Below are 20,830 nucleotides of genomic sequence, written 5' to 3'. Positions count from 1 at the left end.
GTGTAGCTTTGGAAATGCTGTTGTTTCATGAAAAAAGATGAGCTCTAATAATAGTAAAAGTGGCAGAGACCCAGTCTGAAAAAATCCTCAGATCCTACTGTAAACAAAACCTTCATTTTGAATTCAGGCATCTTCCATTTTTAATACAATTCTGCTGCTGAAGCAATCTATTTTCTGCTCCTCCATAAAACACATTTAATCAAGACCAAGAAGTTTCCCAGACATCTCCATTACTGTGCTGGGGTTGGGCTTGAAATCACAGGTGCTGCAAAAGCATTGAACATGGCAGGTTGTAAGGCAAACCACAGATGCCACTGCCAGATTAATCATCTGCAAAGGACTTCTCTTCTTGAACGAATGACTAAATAGGACATCCCATGTATATATGCACACACATATATTAATAAAATCTTCAAAGCAGATCTGCAGAAAGGTTCCTGGACAAGAGAAGCCATTCCTGAACAGTCTGCTCTTCGCCACTTAAAATGTAAACAGAAAACCACAGCACCGTGCACATTTCTACAGGGGCTTTCTTCTGTGAAGTCTGTTTCAGTCCAAAGCGGTCTACAAGCCATTTGGGTTAGATGGGCCACAGTGCTGTTGCTTCCTTCTTGAAGGAAAAACGCTTGTAACATCACAAGTTTACGAGTTCTTATTCATACTTTCTCCTGTGGCTTTTACCACACACTATTAAAGCCTTACATTGAGAACAGAGCTACTTTGCCCACCTACTTCAGCAGCAGTAGGCAATATACAGAACAGTTCACAACGCCAAGAGACTCAACACAGCTTCCCTTAGCCAACAGTAAAAGCTCAGCACAAAGTTTCCGAAACCAACTGAAGACATTCCAGGCGAAGGATTCCCACCCTTGATTTCCAGCCAGCTCTACCAGGTGGTGTCTGGTAAATATTTTTTCAGTCCCTGAATATAAATCCCTAGACATGCAACCCCCAAGGAAGAAGTGATTATCATTTCTGTTTCTCCTCCTCTTCTACACTCATTAGATTAATATCTGTATCAAGTCCTACAGAGATTTTTTTTTTTTTAACATGTAGCATGTTCAGTTTTGACAAGTACATGGTTTATAAAGAGGTCCCTAGTCAACAACATTTAGGCTTCTAAATATCACTCCTTAAAAAAGGAAAACAACAAAAACCCACAAAAAACTCCTGGACTTTTATTCTCCCTCAAGAGGAGGGGAGAACAGCATCTATTTTCAGGCATCAAACTGTTGGTGCCTAAGTGAGCAAGTTACTCACCCTCTAGAGGCAATGAGAAGGGGACAGGCTACTGCAGAACCCTGAGTAGTTGTTCTGAATAATTCAGACTGCAGGAGAGCTTTTTACTCCCCTTGTGCCCTATTCACAGTAGGCTGGGTAGACTACTAAAGGCCTTTCAATAGACCCGAAACCAAGGAGACTGAGCAAAGTAAAGCAGAGGAACAGGTACTTACTAGTTGAGTTATCATTATAATCCCAAGCCTCAACAAGCAACGTGTAGGATCTCTGCAAAAGAAAAATAAGAGTTAGTTTCAAAGCCACATACAACCTAAAGAAAAAATAATACAACTTTAATTCCAAAAAATCCTGGTCTGTGCCCTAAAATGGAATACTTGAAAACATAAATAGGTAATAGGTTATACTTAAGACGAACGTGATCTTCTTGAAACCCCATAAGCTACCTTATCCAGTCTGACTTCGAAGACCTTTCACCTTGGATAGCTCATCTTTGTCATCATTAATGCGTCTTATGTACTTAGCCAGGAAGCCCAGCCTTTGACACCATGCTGTAGCCACAATTGAGCATGTGTTGAAGAACTGCACGTGGAAGAGAGAAAACACTGAACTGGCATAGCAGCATCCAAAAAACCCAAACAAAAACCCCGCTCTCAAGAACTGCTTCAAAAGAATTTTAGTTAGAGAAAAGTAGTCTTGATTTCCCTGCCCCCAGCCACCCTGAAAGCAAGAAGTGTTGCTAAGATTACGGTGCTCTGCCTTGACAGCGCAATCTCTAGGGACTTTGCTTTTCAGCACCCCCTTTGAAAGCTTTGTCTGCATGAGGGCCATCGCAGCTCCCACAAGTATCAGGTAACTGAGGGAAGAACTGATGGATGTGGGAAGGGGGTGGGGGAAGAGAGAAGCATTGTAAAACAAAGGCTAAAATCAGACTATTTGGAAGAGCAGGGAAAGGGAAGCCGGGCTATCCACCCCGTGTCACATTTACAGACAGCCTAACCTGCCAATGAGCTCTCCAGCACTCCAGTAATAATAATCATCAGCATAAACTAACCAGAGTGACTCCACGGGTTGGAAGGATGCCAGCTATTACATCTAAGCCACCTTTATCTTCAATCCCAACTTGAGAACAAGAGCCATTAAACGTACCCCCCACCCCCTCTCAGCCCTGAGATAATAGTATCCAGGCTGTATCTTCCAAAAATTGCTATTTAGCCAGCCATATCCAAACTTAGAGTGATTCAAGACACAAAACAAAGAATCTCCAAAAAGCCCTCAAAAGAAAAAAAAGCTGAGGAAAAATATGAAAGAAAAATAAGAAAACCCCCTATGACTTGATAAATACAATAAGAACTACAAATGAGGTAATAAAAGTAACATCTTTCTGGTGAGAACAATAATAGAGCAGATATAAACTCTCTCCATGAAGGACTTTGATCCTTTGCCATAGAAGCTGTGCACGGTAAGGTTTATTTCTTAATTGTATCTGCGCTCAGTAGCAGTCTGCAGTGCTTAACACCTTTCTGTAGCAGAAACCAAAATACAGTTGTGAGAGTAAGCTGCTGCTACAAGGTGCAAGCGTAAAGCAGAGCTCAAATTCCTTGGGGGGGGGGGAAGAAGGGGAGGGAAGAAACAAAAGAGCTGAGGCAGACTGCTTTCTCACGACTGGACACAGCATGCAGCCTCTGAATGAAAACCTAGTTTGTGATGGACACCAGCTTGGAATATAGCCTAAATATGTTTCATATTCAAAGCAGACTAGGATTCCATTTCGTTCACTGATAACTGTGGGAAAATGCTTCAAAAAGTAAGCAAAGCTGGGCAAGCTGCGACATGCGCCCAAACCTTTACAGGAAGGCTCCATGGCCACACCATTTTTGGTTAATATTTCATAAAAGTGACATTACTTGTGACTCGTCTATAAGAAGTCTCTCAACTCAGAAGGAACTCCTAAAACAGAAAAAGCAGTGTGATCATTTAATGCTGTTTAAAGCCTATTTAAGTAGTCCTTACACAAGTCAGAGGCAAAAAGCAAAAAAACAAAACCCAACTATAACTCCTGAGCCACATTAAGATGTACGTTACCCTATCTTGGGTGCTTCCTCAGTGGTTTAATTACAAACACTGAGAAGCGCAACATGTTACTGCAAGCTTGAAAAAAATATTATGATATAGAGAATGAATTATGGCAACTTGCACTACTTCCAATAAAGTTAAGGATGTTTTCCTTTCGGCCTTGCATAATTGTTTTGGAAGATATTTTGTCTAAACTCATAGCAACAGTTCCCGGTTGGTTCTCAGGACTGTTTACCAACACACCTAGCCCTTAAGGAAAGGAAAGGCTGAATCCTGGCTTTAAGTGCTACTGTTGCTAGATACTTGTGTGACCACTTTCCAACAGGAGTTTGTGTGAAGGGAAAAGATGCTTCTGCTTAGCTGGATGGAAAGAAAACGCCAGGGGAAGAGACCCACCCTAGCAATTCTCTCGTTTCTGTGTGTCCCCTCTCACCTCATCTGAATATTTTAAATGAGGAATGCCCATCCTGAAAAGGGAAGATACAAAGAATGGCAGTTTAATCTCTTGGCTCTATCCCTCTCAGCAAGGGGCAGAGAAAGGACCAGACTTTGTGTTCAGTGTGGGACACTCCTAAACAAAAGGCACGGAAACCCATGGCCCCATGAGAGCAGCAAGCAGTGCAACCACCACATACCTCTAACCAATCCCTGCCCCCCCCCGCAAAATAAAAGGCACTTCTGTGCAAAGACTGCACCGTCGAGATTTTTAAAAAGTGCATATCATCCCCACTCTATAGATCAACAATTAAGATATCTCAGGAATGACTACTTACAGCGAAGAGGTTTAAGTTTTCCCATGCCCACAGATGACCTCTGCCCATCTTTGAATAAATATATATCCAGACACAAGAATTCCACATCATGCACCTTACTCCATCAAAGCAACGTCCTAGGCAAAAAGGCAGCACTGAACTTTCCAGAGTCACACCCAATTAGCCACCGTAAACCTGAGCTTGACCAGAAGGCGGGGATTCTGGCTTGAGAGGAAAGGCAGCTTGAAAGGAATGGCAAGCTGGCACAGTCTGCAGAACATCCACAGCCTGATCTGTCCAGAGGACTGGAAGACAGCGTGGTCAAATTTAAGCAAAACTCCTAGGAGCTGAGCTATGAGAGGATGGAAATGGCTGCATCCACAATTCACAAAAATTCACAAAAATAAAAAATAAAGAACGCACCCGTGTGCTAGAGTTGTTTTCCTCAGTGTCAAAACACCGTGATTTAGTCTTGGTCCGTTGATAATACAACTCAAAGAAAACTTTGAAAACTAAAATCCGTCAGAGAAATTCCCTTTTAAGGGTCTGAAAGGGCAACGCAACCTCTTTTCTGGTTATTTAAATGGAATATTAGGAGCTCCAGGTACACAGGTGTTTACAGCTCTCTGCTTTATTACCTTCTTCCCTCCCTTCATCCAGACATCCACCCAAAAGAGATGTTTTTGTACTTTGGCACTCTGCGATTCAGTGGGACAGAGCAAGAACGAAACATCAGGCTTATTAGCGAAAGGACAGCCTCTTTTCTGAAAGAGGCTGCAACCAGTCAAACTTCTTTCCCTTCTATCCTTGTGGTTAAACCATGCCAGAGCTTTGCTGAGCATGTGAAACCATGACTAGACAAATACAGTGGGAAGTCTGCATTCTGGATGCTGTGCCTGCTCCTCCTCCGCCAAACAAGGAGAGCAGGTTAAGCTCAGCAGTGCTCTCCTCGTGCTCTGCCAGCCACACGCAGCCATGCAGACCCAGCTCAGAACGGTCCTCGCGCACTGCCTGCGACTGTGGGAAGAAGGCCAGGAGGCTGTCACAGGGGGCACAGCAAACTACCAGGAGCTGCTGCAAGCCCTGTGCCCTTCAGCTATAAGAGGACAAGAAGGGAAGGGAGAAACTAAGGAGTATCTCAAGGTGCCCAAGGGCCAGGGAGGAAGGCATCTCTGAACAGACTTAAGACTCGTCGCAAAGCCACTTCCAACAGGTCAGCAGGGCTCACACTTGGGCGCCCCTCCTCCCACACAGCAAGTCTTAACACCCCTGTGCGGATGTGCCATGGCATTGTGCCGTGGTCAGCCAGTAAACCCTGACAATGTAATGATCCTTTGGAGGAGCTGAGCACAAGTGGCTCCTCACACAGAGAGATGACATGTTTGGGAAACGGGAAACAACCAAACCCTCTTGACCCTTTCTTGAACACAGCATAATCAGGAAGCTCTTCTGTGGGCCAGCCTACATAAGGCTAAGGCAACAACCCCATAAAGCTGTTACTCTCCTAGCCCTGCGCACGTAAACAAAGCTGGAGTCGCAGCTATCTCATGCCTCAGAGTCCCTGGCCAAGAGCTAGCCCAAACCTTCGACAGGCAGCCCAGCCAGGAGTCCCATCGGGACATGCCCACGTGAAAACACAGCACGCTGTGCCATCACTCTGAGCAGCTCCTCCATCGCTGTCAGCGCTGGTAAACTGCCACAGAAAGGAACACAGGAGCACCTTCAGGAATGACTTTCCCCCAGCATTCAGTAAGTGAAGACAAGAGCTTCTCTGCAACACACAACCGCCGCCCTCCTGCCAAACGACAGACGCAGAAGTACCGCTATCCGAACTATGCATACGCTTAAGCGTCCAATAAACCAGCCTGATCTCTGATCTGGCCAACCTACTGGAATAATGAGTGTCCTGTGAATACATAATGTACTGAAGTTGCCATTGTGTGAAGTAAGTCCATGGTCTGTCTGGGAGCCGAGCAATGCTGAGTCTACTGCTGCTTCCTGTTGCTTGTCCTGTATTAGCATTATTTTTGGATAGAGCCCATTATGTTCTGTAATCCTCGCTGCAGTCAGTATGGCCACACTATTGTTCTTGGTTAATATTAGCAGTCAGTGCCCCTGTCTGGGTGGCCAGGCTGCAGTGTATTCCGATCATAAAACTAGCATGCATTAATGAAACAATGTACTGGGAGAGAGGGGGGAGACTTGGGGTCCCCCCCACTCCCTTCCTTTAAAAAAGAAAAAAATCTTTTTTAAATTAATGATTTTAAGTGACCGCAGCTACCGGGGCGCATCACAGGACAACAGCCTTTTATCAGCACCTTATCTAGTTACAGAGTTATTTTCTCACGGAGCCCCACTTGTCAAAGACAAGCAGGTAGGCCAAGATGTCAATGGTAGCTTTCAACCTTCCCGAACAAGCAGATTACCTGCTCTTATCAGTCCCCCTACCTGTTTAAAGCATCCCACTGATAATTAAATGCACCAGTTACAAAAGGGTGGCAAGGTTAATAGAGAGAATACCTAGTAGCCAGCCAAGCAAAACAGTCAGGTTCACATAGAGCAAGCCTGAACAAGAAGTCTTTCTACTTATTTACCTAAGTGCAGAAGAACTGGGTTGAGCTGGTAAAGGACTCTGGATGTTTGACTATTTACAAACCACTTTAACCACTTCTATTCACATTTTACAGTTTCTTCTGAATACAACAATAACGAGTGTAATTTATGCTGTAGAAGAGCAACCACAGAACCACGAGCTCCAGAGAAACAAGAAACAAATGCAGCAACTTCTAATTTTCACATCTTTCCTCATATAGGAGGGACATGGTTTACCAGTTAAAATTATTAGTTGCACTGTGTCCATTAACATAAGATTTCTATCCATCTTCAGAAATGCTAAGTTTAGCCTGATTTCTCAAAGTCATTCCTGTCTTTAGTTTTAATGCTTTTAAGAACTGTAGCATGTGCTTTTGCATGTACTGCACAGCATCACACTTAGGACCTGAAGCTGGAATAAATGACATGTATGAGAGCACAAGCCTCACAAGCTGCACATCATCTCACGGAGTTAGCTAAGGCCCAACTTGACCAGCTTCAGAACTAGTTTACTTCTGTTCCAGCCTTCATTCCACAGCGAAGCAGTAAGTTTCCCTAACTAAAATTTTAAGCATAAAGCATCAATTTTATGCAATTCGTTTTAGACATGCAGACTTCCAGCTGCATAAACAAGCTGACAGTGCTGGACGTATGTAGGCTGAGAAAGTTTAGGAATAAGCTTCAACACGAGGCCCAATCCAGCTGCCACTGAAGCTAAATTGCAGCAGGCCTTTATTATAACAAGAACAAAAATTCTGGAAGCAGGCAGGATGAGGATTTATTTTTAGACATATTATGGTAATATAGTCAAATGGATTTACCAGGAAGATGAAGTTCTGAACTGACTGGAACATAAATAACTCTTAAGAACATGTAAGAAGTCCAAAACCCCTGAATGGATGCATCGCTTCTCTGCAGTCCTGGGAAAAAACAGCCTCATGGACGGTAATTATGCTCCAGATGTCATTTAATACTCAGCTCCATTTTGGATAGTAATCCTAGGCAAAACATGGCACTTTAAGCACTGAAGATTTATTCTTAAATTATTAGTCAACAACAAATGACAGGGTGTGGGTATTACTCGATTAATATGCATTTTATTATAAAAATTTGTTCTCATCTGCCTATGCTCCAAGATGATTTTATCAGACATTCTTTAAGAAGGGCTGGAACAATACCTAGCATGTGTTACTACAAATTTTCAGAAGTTAACTGTAGGGGGGGAGAAACAAGTAATAATCAAGTTTTAGTTTTATGATTGTGACCTACTGGTTTAAAAAAAATGCACAGTTCAATTAAGTGATATTTTTCTATCACATTCAAAATGCTGCTGCTTTAATCAGCTACAGATTAGTATTTTGGAAGTCTCCTGTGTCAAGACGGGGAAAAAGTTCACAAATCTTAAACAGACAACATTAAAACTCTTTCACTCCAGCCAGAAAAAGCAATGCCTACCCAGAGGACGTCTTTTACACCTTCAGAAACCAGCAGCAGCAAGATTTATCATTAGAAGAGAGAAAGGCTGAATATTTTACTGTTTTAAAGTAAGATGGAAATAAGATGTTCAAAACGCTTTTTCATCATATTTTACACTGAAGCTATTTAGATGCTGGAGGGTTTTTTTCCACCTCAGTAGTTTGCTGGTGGGTTGGTGCAATTGGCCCCAATATTAAATAATTACAAGGATCATAATTTCAGGATAAACAAGACATTTGAAACTGGAGCCATGCATACCAAAGGAATTGCCAACTTTGACCTGCTTCTTACTCACAGCCTCATCAAATCTGCAAAAGATCTCTCTTTACATAAAAGCAAAGTTTATTGCTAAGCTTTGCTTAGTTATTTATGCAGTGCTCCCTCGAGGTACAGGGCACATCACACTTTGAATGTCGTTTGATTCTTTTAGAAAGCCAAGAGATTTGATTTATGTCAGGGAGTAGCATGTGTCTACTACGAAACAAAACTTGTTGAGACTGACTTTGACAAGTGGAACATGGAAATTCTTTTGTTCCATACTTTTCTGTATGGCTTCATAAGCCAAGCTTGCCTGTCAAGAAAGTCACTAAAGCCTCAAAATGAAAGTATGAATGTACTAGGTGTATTTTTTAAAAATATTATTGCAGTTTACTCTAGAATTGCCAGCTAGTGCAGGGGTAGCTTTCTGGATGCACTTTAGTTCTTTTATGCTGGTCTGCTGCCCTGTTTCCTAGCAACTTCGTCAAGCCTCCAATCACTTAAATGAATTTACGGCCCACCATCTCCACACCCATTACTCACAGGGGCACATATCAAAACTGACAACAGCAAACTGCATGAGTTATTAATAAGGCTCTGCTGCTTCAAATCAGCATTAAAAGCCAAACCTAACAACCCATTTAAAGCACACCATTTTCTTTTATTCCTTTCTTGTGCGACAAATAAAGACCTCTAATGCAATATAACTATTTCTGACAAAAAGCACAAGGGGCAGCTTGACGTGGGAAGAGGTGGCGTTTTGGGGGTGGTTTTGTTCTTATTGCTTTGTTTTTGTTTGATTTTTAAAGCAACAAGGCTTCTTAATGTTGCTGACTCAAGCTGGAACATCCAAGAAAAGCCTTCCTTGGACAGAGGAACACAAATAATGCATATTCAGAGATGAGCATACATTTTCAAGTGCAATATGATTAACATTTTGGTCTAGCTCCTATTATTATTAATTTTCATTTGGATGTATTCAGAGGAAACTCTCATGATTAGACACATTTGTAAATGCAAAGCTGGTCTCAAGCTTTTACTAAAGTCAACAGCATTAACCCATCTAAAGAAATTGTTTTAAGTGCTGAAATTTCAGTATCAGATTTGACTAATTAAGTTTACTAGGTTATCTTTAGAGCTTTCAAAACTCCTAAAATGATTTGTGGACACAGTTTTAGTACAAATAAGAGCTTTGCCACATTAGATATTCTTTTGTTCCACTGCTTTTTGAAAGTCACAATAGCCAGCCGAAAAGCCGTGTCCTACGAAGTTAAAGCTGGGAGGCAGGCTTGATAATTGAGAACAGTTATCGCAATCTCAAGAAGTCCTTTCTGCATGGGAATGCAAGAGTTTATTCCAAAAAACTCCAGTTGTAGGAACCAGAGCGTCAGAAGTTGTCAAGTTTTACACATTTCAGGGGCTGCACTGGAGTTCTGCTGCTGTTCTAGGATTCCAGTGCTCAGTTAGATTCAGCAGGACAATAAAAGCATTTCTTTCACTAAAATGCAGACAAGCTTAAGAAACTTCTGCCAAGGTCCCTGCACCCCCAGGCCCTCCTTCTACTCAGGAGATTTCCCTTCCCAGTGATCCTACCCCTGAAAGGGAGTGTTTGTAGGGGTGTGTTCAGTTTTCACATAATTTTTATATATGCATAGCTTCAGTTTCCAGGCATTTGAATAACTGGGAGCAGGGGAGGGGGCTACTTTAAAAAAAAAAAAAGTCCTTGATGAACCTGACTTTTCTGAAAAAAGTCAAAACCTGCAGCACAAGCATTACAGCCATTGGCAGAGCTTCAAATACCTCAGATTTTTACAAAATCCTTTATCCTTTTGATGGCATATTTGATAACAAGTTTTATCTCATTCATGTTAGGGGAAGAAAAATAAAGAAGAAAGGACTTGTACTTCCAACAGATAATACTTCTGTTAATTCCGCTATTGTACTGCGTAATATTATCTCCTTAAAACGCAGACTTGATTTCACCCTTCTGCCTCTCCGGCCGTCACTACTCCAGAAGTCACCACTGACAGAGGAGGCAGGTAGGAGGCAGCACAGGACGCCTCAAGAACACATGGCTGCCTACAGCACTTGGCCGTAGGACTAACAAAGTGGGTGTCTACGCCGCAACTGGAGGAGGAATGCTTTTGGGGCGGGCTTTTTCCCCCAAAAAGAGAGTCCACGCCCTCAGAGCAACCAGTCCTTATCTGACTAGGAAGGGCCAAGCTTTGGAGGGTGCCGAAAGTCTACCTCACCAGCAGCGAGGGAGAATAGGAAACGAGGTTCACCCCTCCCCTGGTATGCATGCAAGAGCCCTCCTCCCCTCACAAAAATGACCTTAGGCATCCAGGTTAGGATGACTGGATTTTCAAAACTGCTGAGCATCAACATATCCCAAGGCAGTCACTGGGAAAGTGTGTGCTCAGCACCTCTGGAGAAGGGGAGGTGGTGGGAAACAGTTTTGTTTCCTAGGTGATCTTGAAATAAAAGTTTCAAGAGCATAAATCTGGAAGGTTTTTATACCACAGCATCCCAGAGAGCCAGCCCAAACAACAGACTGTCACGGGTGCGTAAAAGCCCCCCCATGTCAGTCATCCTCCATTTTTGCTTGCCTGGAAGCCATGCTGCTGGGCACAAGGCAACACGCCTCCTGGCATCCAAGGCCGGGGCAGCCTCACAAGCCCCCAAACCCTACAGCCCTGAAGCCTGCACGAGTGTATCACCATCCCAAACAACATCTGTTTTGGAAAAACAATCCTCGGGATCTGTGCGGCAAGCACAGGACTCCTCTGCCGGGCTGACCACATCAAAGTTTCGCACACCCCCTTTGAGCTCTCCAGAAGAAACAACACACGCTGAAGTCCAAGCCAGTACTCCTCATGTGACAAACGAGGCAGGCTTCAGCTAATGAAGGGGTCACCTGTCCTCTATCTCCCCACACGGCTGACCAGCACTTGCTGAAACTACCACTGGAAAAGTGCCTGGCAAGAAGTCCCACCTCCTCGAGCCACCAAGTTTTGCAAACAGCTAGAGGGAAGCCAGAATCTACAGACCACAGAGCCAAGTGGCCAGGAAAGGTGCGCTGTGGGTCAGAGAGGATAAAATGGACCAGAAGCAAAGGCTGGGGTTTTCTGCCTTTAGCTGCTAGCATCTGCACGTACCTTAAAACACAGCAAGCTTCCCAGGGAAGTTGGCAACCAGCTCACCAAGAGCAGCAACAGCAGCTCCCATCAACACCAAGCAGTGCAGTGAGATTTCCCCCTGGGGGAAGCAGGAAGCCTTCCCAAACACGCTCCAGGGAAGGAGGCCAGCTATGACACACACTTTTCACACGGGATCCCTCCACAGCCCCTAACCCACTGCTCTTTTGGCTTCAGCCCAAGACTTCACTGGTTTGAAAAAAAATGAACTTCTGACCTTCTAATTCTCAAGAGACTTATTCATGCTGTAAAGTGCAGGGATACTGGGTTTGCTTCCCTGACCCATTTAGATCCCCCTCGCTGCACATCTGACTTTCAAATTTAACAGGCTGTGCATTGTGAGCCCCAGGGAACAAAAACAAAAACACCACCACATTTTACTCATTTCTGTGTTGTGGATTCCCGACTCCCTTGCCAAGATGCCTGCTCCCTCCCTGATCCTGGTCCCTCTCCCCGGTACGAGAAGTCAGAGCTCAGCTTGCTATGACCATCTCAAACAGCACCATCCAACACAGAGCCAGAGCAGGCCACGCACTCACCGGCCAGGCGAAGCTGAAAGGGATAACAATCCGGTTCTTCTCATTATTCCGGCTGTACTTTAAATTGAAGGTATTTCCTCCGATGACAGGAGTGGATTTGGATCCGAAGCTGCAAGGACCACCAGCCGTGACCCGCGATTGATACTCCTTCAGGCAAACTTTAAAATAGGTGTCGCACTCATCTCTGGTGCATTTTCTGTCTCCTGGGTTTCGGGTGCCATCGCAGCAGTTTCCATTCTGCAGTTCACCGTTCACATTTTGCATGGATAAGATCTCCAACTCAAACTGTCCCGATGCTAGAGTCACCTGTTAATCCCAAGAAAGAAGCGGAGGAGAAAACAAAAAAAACAAACAAACAAAAAGAAAAAACGAGAAACAAGAACATGGTTACCTCACTTTTACCCCAAACGCAAACTACAACAACTCTGCAGACAGGAGAAAGTCATTCTAAGACCAGCTTACTTTTGAGAAGCACACACATAACATTAGAAAAAAGGAAAAAAAAATGCAATTGCCTCAAGCTTTTCCCTAGCAGACATCCATAGGAAAGGCTCATAAATCATTCCAACTAAATAACACTACTAATGCTGGGAAAAAAAAGATAAAGTAACAACTCTAGAAAAAAAGTGCACTATGGAAAGCCTTTAAATCCTTTGGAATTAAAACTAAAGCAAACCAGTGCATGCAGAAGGGCACAAGGCGAGGCAGTGAAGGCACCCTGCTTTCTCCAGGGTGCAGCTGGGACAAGTTAAAAAAAAAAAAAGCCAATTTCCACCCTCCGGGCTGCCCAGCTGAAATTCAGCCCTTACCCATTAGTCACCCAGAGCACTGCAATTAGCACTGATTTGAAAAGAGAAAAAAAAAAAGGAAAAAGGGAAAAAAGAAAAAAAACAGAAAAAGAAAAGGAATTAGGAGAGCAAGCGATGCACTAACTGCAGTTTCCCTTCCCGGGGAACTGAGCCTTGCAGCCAGGACTTGTGCGCTGGCCACCTCTGCAGCAGGGTTCGCAGCAGCACCTCCGCTCCCGCCGGGGCGCTTTCTGCTCCCGGAGGCTCGGGGTTGGGACACTTTCCCCCGAAAAACTCCGCCGGGAGCCATCCCCGCGGGTCTCCCGCAGCAAAGCAGCGAACCCCGAGAGCCCCCCGACCCCCGAGAGGCTCGCGCAGCCCGGCCGCAGCACCTACCTGTGCCCGCAGCGCCAGCAGGGCCAGCAGCACGCCCAGGGAGCCGAGGGAGCCGAGGCAGCCCGCCGCCCGCCGGGCCGCCCGCATGCCGCCGCCGCGCTGCCCGCCTGCAGGCCGCCGCTCTCGCTCCGGGAGGAAGGAGGAGGACGAGGTGGCGGTGGTGAAGGAGGTGGTGGTGGTAGTGGTGGTGGTGGAGGAGGAGGAGGTGGTGGTGGAGGAGGAGGAGGAGGCGCCGCCGCTGCTGCCCGCCGCCGCCGCCGCCCCGCTCTAATATACCGCGCCGGCCGCGGCGCGCACCCGCGCCGAACAACGCCGCTTTTCAAGCGCTTTCAATAGCGCCCCGCTCTTCAATGCGGGGCAGCCCGGCCTCCTTTTATTCTCCTTATTCCCTCGCCTCTCCCTCTTTTTTTTTTTTTTTTTTTTTTCCTCTCCCCTCCTGTCCCTCTTTTTATTGTCGCCCCTCTCCTCGCGTTCAGGTGGCGGCGAGCCCCCCGCCCCCCGGGCCCCGCGGCCCCGCTCGCTCCCCCCTCGCACGCTGGCTCGCTCGCTCACACCCACCCGCCCTCACACGCCGCACACGCACCGCCCGAGCCGGCCGCCCGTCTGGCAGCCCCGCCGCCGCTCGCCTTCATCTAGCCCACGGCGGCAGGCGGGGAGCCCGCCCGGCCGCGCATGCTCCCATCCATATGCATGAGGAGGAGGAGAGGGGGAGGCAGGTACCGGCACCGAGAGGCGGAGAAGCGGACGGGGAGGGGGGGGGGGGAGCCGGCCCGGGGGGCGCAGCCCCGCTCCGCAGGTGCCCGCCCCGAAAACAAGCGGGAAAAAAAAAATAAAAATAAATAAATAAAAAAAAATTCCCTCAGAGGAGCGGTGCCTGCCCCAGCCCGCCGCGCTACCTGAGGCGGCGCGACCGTTGGGGGTCGTGAGGGGACCGTTGGGGACCGTTGGAGGCCGTTGGGGTCCCCCCTCAGGAGCGGGTTGTGGCCCCCCAGGGGCCGCCGCGGCTCCCCTGAGGGCAGCCCGGGGCTGTCAGCGCGGAGCCGCGGCGCCCCCCGCCGCAGGGCCCGGGGCAGGCCGAGGGCACGGCCGCGCACCCCGCGGTGCCGAGCGAGGGGACGGGCAGTGAACGTGCCCGGCTGCGGGTCGGGACGGCCCCGGGCCGCCCCTCTGGGAGCCGGGTGAGCGCGGCGGGAGCTGTCCCCGCGCCGCTGTCCCCTTCTTCCTGAGGCGCTGGGGACAGGAACCTGGCCACAGGACGTCTGGGCTGACCCCAGCGGCTATTCTTACCTCCCCGTCTCTGATCCCACCCCGATCTAACGCAGTGGATGTGTAAGTGTCTATTTTACACGCCAGAGTCAGTGGCATAGAGGAAAACAAGATTTCTGACCTAATCTCGTCTCCTTTGTTTTCATTTCCTATGGCAAAAGCACAGGGCATGCCTGTTCTTGGCTGAGGTGAGCTCTGTCCCGTCCGAGGCTGCGGGCCGCTGGCACCCCGTGCCCCTAAGAGCAGGACCACGCTCATGCTTCAGTCACACTCCTGCAGGTCACTTCCCATCTGCGACTTCAAAACTTAGGTACCAGTGGTTCTGGCACGCCTGGGAGATACATGGCTGAATGCTCCTCAGGCTTTTTCAGCCCAGAAGCTCTAAGAGTATCAGTCGCTCCCTCCTCAGGGTCATTACCTTTTCTCAGGCTGGTAAACCTTCATTGTATTTTACCCACAAAGTGGCTGCAGTTGGGTGAGAGAAGAACCAATGTCTCTCTTCTGTTTTCGATGGGTGCTCGTTGCCTTCCACAGCCGATTTAAATGTTGCTCATTCACGAGTGCCACACATGTGCTCCTCTGGGCCTTTAAATACCCTGCTGCCTGCCAGGAGGCTGTGTACCTCTAGGGCAGGTCTGGAGTTGGCCTTTCTGCAAAAGGTTACTCCACCTGTTTGACTCCCGTGCTTAGGAAATCTAAAGTGCTGGTTCCCACAGTGCCTGTGACTCAGCACTGTAGCTGTCCTTAAACAGAATTACTCGTCCGACAACCTAAAATGCTTTGCAAGCACTAATGAATTAAGCCTCCCAGTGTCTTGAGATGCAAAGTATTACTGATAGGTAAACCGAGGCAGAGAGTGAGTCATGGGTAGAAGTGTATTGCAAGCGCTCTCCCTTGCAGCCCCAGAAGCAACTGTGACCTCGTGGAAGTCAGCAGCAAAATCCCCTTAACTTATTAAGGGCAGAATTTCACCCTCGAAGTCCGAATCCCCTGCTTTTTTTCCACTGAGCTCTCCTGGCCAGATCTTCAGCTGCTGAAAAGCCGCACTGAAAACCAATCGAGCGTGCAGCGCTATGCTGCATGAGGATCTTTGTTAAGATGCCCATTTCAGTGTATGCACAGTGACGTGCAAATTGCTACAAGTGCATGAGGGACCTGAGTTGTGGGTGCTTTGAGTAGCCCAAGAGTGATGCATTTAAAACTCCTGGTGTAACGCTGTGCTTACACATGCCCATGTCGCACGGGGCGTGGAGCCGACATGCCTTCCTTTGAGGCCGGTGAAGAACTTTTCAACGTCTGGTGCTCAGCTTTTTGCATTGCGTAAAGTTACTTCCTGCTAATCTTCCTATTCTGACATAATTACATTACATCCACATTAGAAGCTGTTATGAACATCCCGTGTGCCAAGGTCCGGCGTTACAGACAGTGCTTTGCCTCAGGCCTGGATCAGTTTCCTAATGCGGGGTTAGATCCTGCTTCACTGAAGCCACTGGGAGAATGCCCAGGACTTCAACGGGACAAGGATCACAGCCTTTAGAGGGAGCGCCTGGCCTACAAGGGTCAGGTGTCCCGAAGTCAATGCTTTGTGGTAGGAAAGTTGTAATTTCCTTTTAAAGCTCTGTGAGTCATTGAATCATGGCTGTGAACAATCCCACAGGATTTCCTTAGATTTGTGATACCCGAAGGTAAGCTTGGAATGATGCCCCTGGAAATTCTTCGTTCAGGGACCTGATCCATCTCATTTTCAAGTTAGTGACTAAACTGTTTACTACCGTAATGCAGATCAAGACGGTTGCATAATCATGAGGGTCTGCTCCTGTACCAATAAGCCAGGAGAAATGATTACCACAAAAGGATCCATTGAAACGTGGAATCTGTAGTCATAAAGAATTCATAAGGCTTGACGACCTCATTTCACAGCAAATGAGGAGACTAGAGGAGCCCTCTGTTTCTCCTCAGAGTTTTTTATACACAGTATTTTCTTAAATTACTTTTTTGCTTCTCTATATTAACCACTGTCAAAAATCATTCCTTGCAGTTTGAGATATAATTCTGGGAAGACTGACTGCAAGAGGGACAATGCCATCCACTTGGGTAATCCTTTATCTAGGAGTTAAGCATCCCTTTTGCAAGGAGAAAGCCATATCTCTAGAGTTAATCACGGATGAGTGAGCTTTTAGATAAGACCTTTCCTATAATACACCCATAACACTTCATTTTCCTCTTGCTGTACGGGAACTGACCTCCTCACTTGGGCGAGTGTCGCAGAGGCAGAGATAGGGGCTGTGCTCTGCTGCTTGGCTGACACACATTTCAGAGCAACACATTCCACCAGATGAACCCATTTGCACAGTTGAGTGATCTAAACTTAGAAAGCTAATTTCTCTAATTACAAAGTGAGACTGAACTCCTGTAAAGGTTTTCATCACCTGAGTGGAATGGGAATTGCACTTCCATAATCATTTAATATTTAGAAACTAATTAGAAAGCGTTTAGTGGGGAGGCCACACCCCGTGTTAAGACTATTTCACAAATGGATCGGGAGAGAAAACTACCTGTGTTGGGAAAGTTGAGCAAGTGGCAGAGGTTGGGAGAACGGCTACAGTTTGCCAACACTGAGCAGCGCATGCCTACTGCCGCAAAAGCTTCACATCTTCAGAGTCAGGCAAATTCTTGAAGCTGCATCGCTAGGCAAGCTTTCCAAATGAGACCAAAGATCTTGGAGAAGAAGATGCTCTAGTGACCAGAGACCCAAATCCAGCTTGCTGCTGCAGGCACTTACTTTCTTGCTTCCCCCGGGTATGTTGCTTAAGAGAATTGCATTTTCAAAGCCCCATTTTGTACATTGTGCATGAGTCTTTTGGGACTTCGAAATTTCCACCTTAGTTCTTCAGTGCCTTAGCTCCCTGAAATTAAAATGAGGCTCTGAATCCAATTTGGAGGACGCTCTGAGAGTAAGAAAAAATAAAGACTGCGAGGAGCTCAGAAATGACTGTAGTGAGAACCAGTAAAGTCCTTAAAAGAGTTAAAAGTTGCAGAGCCAAAAAATACGTCTCTTGTAGAGCTTTAAAGTTTTATCCAGCTGTCATTAAGTGAATCCATAACATTATTGCTTTCTGTCACAGCTTAAAATTGAGATCTTACTCCGTTCCAGAGAATAGTACCGTTCCTCCTTCAGTTTCCTTTATTTATAAGCATATAAAACCTGCTTTCTCGTTGTTTTCCTGTTAACCCTTTAGGATCAGATGCCTCCACGTTAGCCTGTGATCCCAATTTCTTTGTCATTCTCTTATCCTCCCCAGCAGTGGGATTCCTCCACACCAGTCATTTGATCTCGAAGCCCCACTTTCTAAAAACGGGGGAGAGCTGCAACTACAGTTTTAGGTCTGGGTAGGGGTACAGCTTATCAACCTAGAGTAGCTTCCAGTAGGTGCAAAGACTGTGACACTGAGCAGTGCTGGCATGTCTGTCACAGACAAGATGACACTTCCATTTGATAAGCTGTAACCTCAGCTATTCCTGTCAGTCGTAGAAATGACTGTGCTGAAACTGAGGCCGAGCCCCGTCTCCAAGAAACAACCAATGCTTTGAAGAGCTCTCCAAGTTTCTGGTAGGGTTTTCCTCACAGCTTTCTGCAAGGGTGCTCTTTTAGCCAACTGCATTGCGTAAGCACTCAGATCGAGTTTCATTTTCTTGTTATGAAAGCATCAAGATGTCGGAAGTTTCCTTTTCATATACATTGTTTTCTATGTTAAATGCATAGTATGTCTTCAGTATGTTCTCAATCACAAATGATCCTAAAGGGTGCGAGACTGAAGAAGGCAGGGGTGTCATTTCAGCTCAGGAAACAACTGAGAAGAAGGGGCAAATTTAAATCGGGTGAACAGTATAGGATTTCTTGCCCTAGCCCTCCATTATTCCATGGCTGATCTGATATTCTGGGCCTCGGGTTCACTTAGTCCCGCATGGGGCACCTAAGTGGAGTTGCTTCATTTGGCATGAGGAAGCATTTAAGGGAGTCAGGATTACTAAAATCTGGATTCAGCCCAAATTATAAACATGCCTCAGTCAAGAAACAGAAAACCTTAAGTTATGGGTGTGCTGGAATAGTCAGTGAGTTAAATCTCAAAGTCGGGTGGGCGGGAGTGACCCTGTTAATCTATAGGGGAAACATCCCTCCAGGGAGGTAGGGGTATACATATCTATGGTGGCACTGCGGCATGCATTTATCTAGTCCCTTGGCTCTGCCTGCCACCTGGCAGAAGGAACCTTTTTCTATCAGCTAAATATTTTTACACAAAGCACGGGCCCCAGAGGGTGGATAGCATGCTTGGTGGTACAAAGACGAGGCCCTAGGCAAAGAGGCTACAAATGGTAAGCTTTCCTTGTCTCCATCCTTTACACAGGAGTTGTGTAACACACACCACATGTGGGAGATGATTTCCCTTCACCTTCGTCTTGTCCCCAAGTCAGGGACCACTCCAAGCAGGATGAAGGACAACGCTGGTTTGCAGCACTGTGACAGGAAGATGGGCTTGGCGAAGGCCTGAAAGGAAAAGAGCCTGGCTGTTGAATCGGACCCTTAAAACCAATTAATTTCTTTGAAGGTAATGGCATAACATGGTGTGCATCCACTTCATGTCTCAAAAGGGCTTTGGACTCTTGCAGATCCACAATCTGTGTGTTGGCCTGTTTTTTTTTTTTTTTAATTTATATAATGATGATTTTTATTTACTGTGGCAGAGGGGAACGAATGGGGCTCTGCCACAATTTGTATAGAAGCAACTCCCCACCTGTCCCTTTAAGTGCATGGTTGTGGTTGGCTGCCTTTTATTGTCCCCCCTCCCGGGGGCTGCGAGTGTGCCCGTGTGTGCATGTAGAAGGATTTCCCAGCCTGGCGGGTGACCCCTCTCCTTGCTGCTCGAAGCAGTGGCTTCCCTCACCTCCTTTCTTTCCGATATTTATTGGAAGCACGTGCTAAGGAATCTGTGAGCCTGCAATGCTAATGAGAGCAGAGCAGGGCACCAGATGCAAAGGGACAGGCGCGATTCCTAATGAGGGTGTCCCGAGACCCATCTGTTGAGTCTCGTGGGCCCTCAATGAAGTTAGCTGTGCAAGGTAGCCAAAGGAGGGTTTTTTTCTCTAATGCTTTTAGTTCTCAACAAGTGCAATCCTGTATAGAGCAGCATGTCATGGGGTTAGGCTTTGTTGTTACTAGCAGATAATGTGACTTTGAAAAGAATGCCCCCACCCTAGCTGAAAGGAGGATAACCCTGCTCTGCCCCCTCCCTTCCCATCCTCCTTGCTCAGATCAATAACAGGTCCCTAGGCACAAAGCCTGCATTCTTTTATTCTCAAATTAGAGCAGCTGCAGCAGCAGCACCACAGCTCATTGGAAACCTATTAGCTTTTGAAAGACTTAATCCAGTTTGAAAATAACTAGTGTTCCTCAATCCCTCATGCACTCACTCCTGGAAGGGGCAATATTCTCAGGCCGCATTGAGAGTGAGGGGACTGGGCTTATCATTATAATAACCCGCATCTCTCTCCATGTCCCAAAGGGGCAACAAAGAAGGCAGAATGTCAGTTTCCCAGCTTCACACCGCCTAAGAACATCGGATTTACACTGCCATATCACACCCCATCACTGAGCTCTGCCGCCTCTCTCCTGCCTTCAATAGTGACTGATATCTTGCGATTCACTCCAATTTCATAGCTTTTAAGGCCAGAAGGACTATTATGATAATCTATTTGACCTCCTGCGCAACACAGACATTACAATTTCATCCTAGGTGGGATAAAAGCTGGGGGCTGCTGGCTCCTTTGATGCTGCTCTGCTGGGCAACAGTGGAAATGTGTGGGTTTTATTTGGAGGGATACCTTTTTATGTAAGGAGAATTTGTACATTTTAAGAACATAAAATGTAGAGTTTTATGAATGGCAGCCTTATGTGTGCTCAGCAAGTGTCTTGCCCTTGAGTTAGAGGAGCTGATTTTAGCTAAAAACTGTTTGTCCATCTTGGTTTCTTGGTTAGCTCTTGTGTCTGACCACCCCTTTTGTGCGGATGTCGTGCTGCAACCCAGTGAGTTAGTTATTCCCATTTAAAAGATTGGATCTGAAATTCAGCAGTTGTAATGCCCTTCAGAGATATTTAGGCCACAAATGCCTTGTGAAAAGCATAGCAGCAAGGAAACAAACTTTTCTTGAACAAGATCCTTAATTTTGTGCCCCAAGTCAAACCCTGAGGCTGTGGA

At 46.4% G+C, this 20,830-nt stretch overlaps 1 protein-coding gene and 1 long non-coding RNA gene across 3 annotated transcripts in view; one reads left to right on the top strand and one right to left on the bottom strand.

Moving 5' to 3' along the window:
- Nucleotides 1-13,910, bottom strand: part of JAG1 (jagged canonical Notch ligand 1) — a 37,064-nt gene extending 23,154 nt beyond the window's left edge. Inside the window, exons 1-3 of one of the 2 annotated variants that reach the window (XM_080585525.1) lie at nucleotides 13,311-13,910; nucleotides 12,127-12,432; nucleotides 1,455-1,506 (exon numbers count right to left, since the gene is read on the bottom strand). In XM_080585525.1, coding sequence (XP_080441651.1) covers nucleotides 1,455-1,506; nucleotides 12,127-12,432; nucleotides 13,311-13,397 — 445 coding nt within the window. In that variant the 5' untranslated portion in view covers nucleotides 13,398-13,910. Of the gene's footprint in view, nucleotides 1-1,454; nucleotides 1,507-1,682; nucleotides 2,816-12,126; nucleotides 12,433-13,310 lie in introns of those variants that run through there. The other variant, XM_080585526.1, reaches the window with a different exon arrangement.
- Nucleotides 13,887-19,438, top strand: LOC308192238. The gene is made up of 2 exons (XR_013948671.1): nucleotides 13,887-14,026; nucleotides 18,983-19,438. It is a non-coding gene; the product is annotated as an uncharacterized lncRNA (long non-coding RNA).
- Nucleotides 19,439-20,830: the final 1,392 nt, after the last annotated feature.

The sequence above is a fragment of the Anser brachyrhynchus genome (genome assembly GCF_964034855.1).
Source record: "Anser brachyrhynchus genome assembly, chromosome: 3".
In the NCBI taxonomy this organism is placed as follows: Eukaryota; Metazoa; Chordata; class Aves; order Anseriformes; family Anatidae; genus Anser; species Anser brachyrhynchus.
Note: the sequence above shows the minus strand (reverse complement) of the source record. Positions and strands in the feature narration are given on the sequence as shown.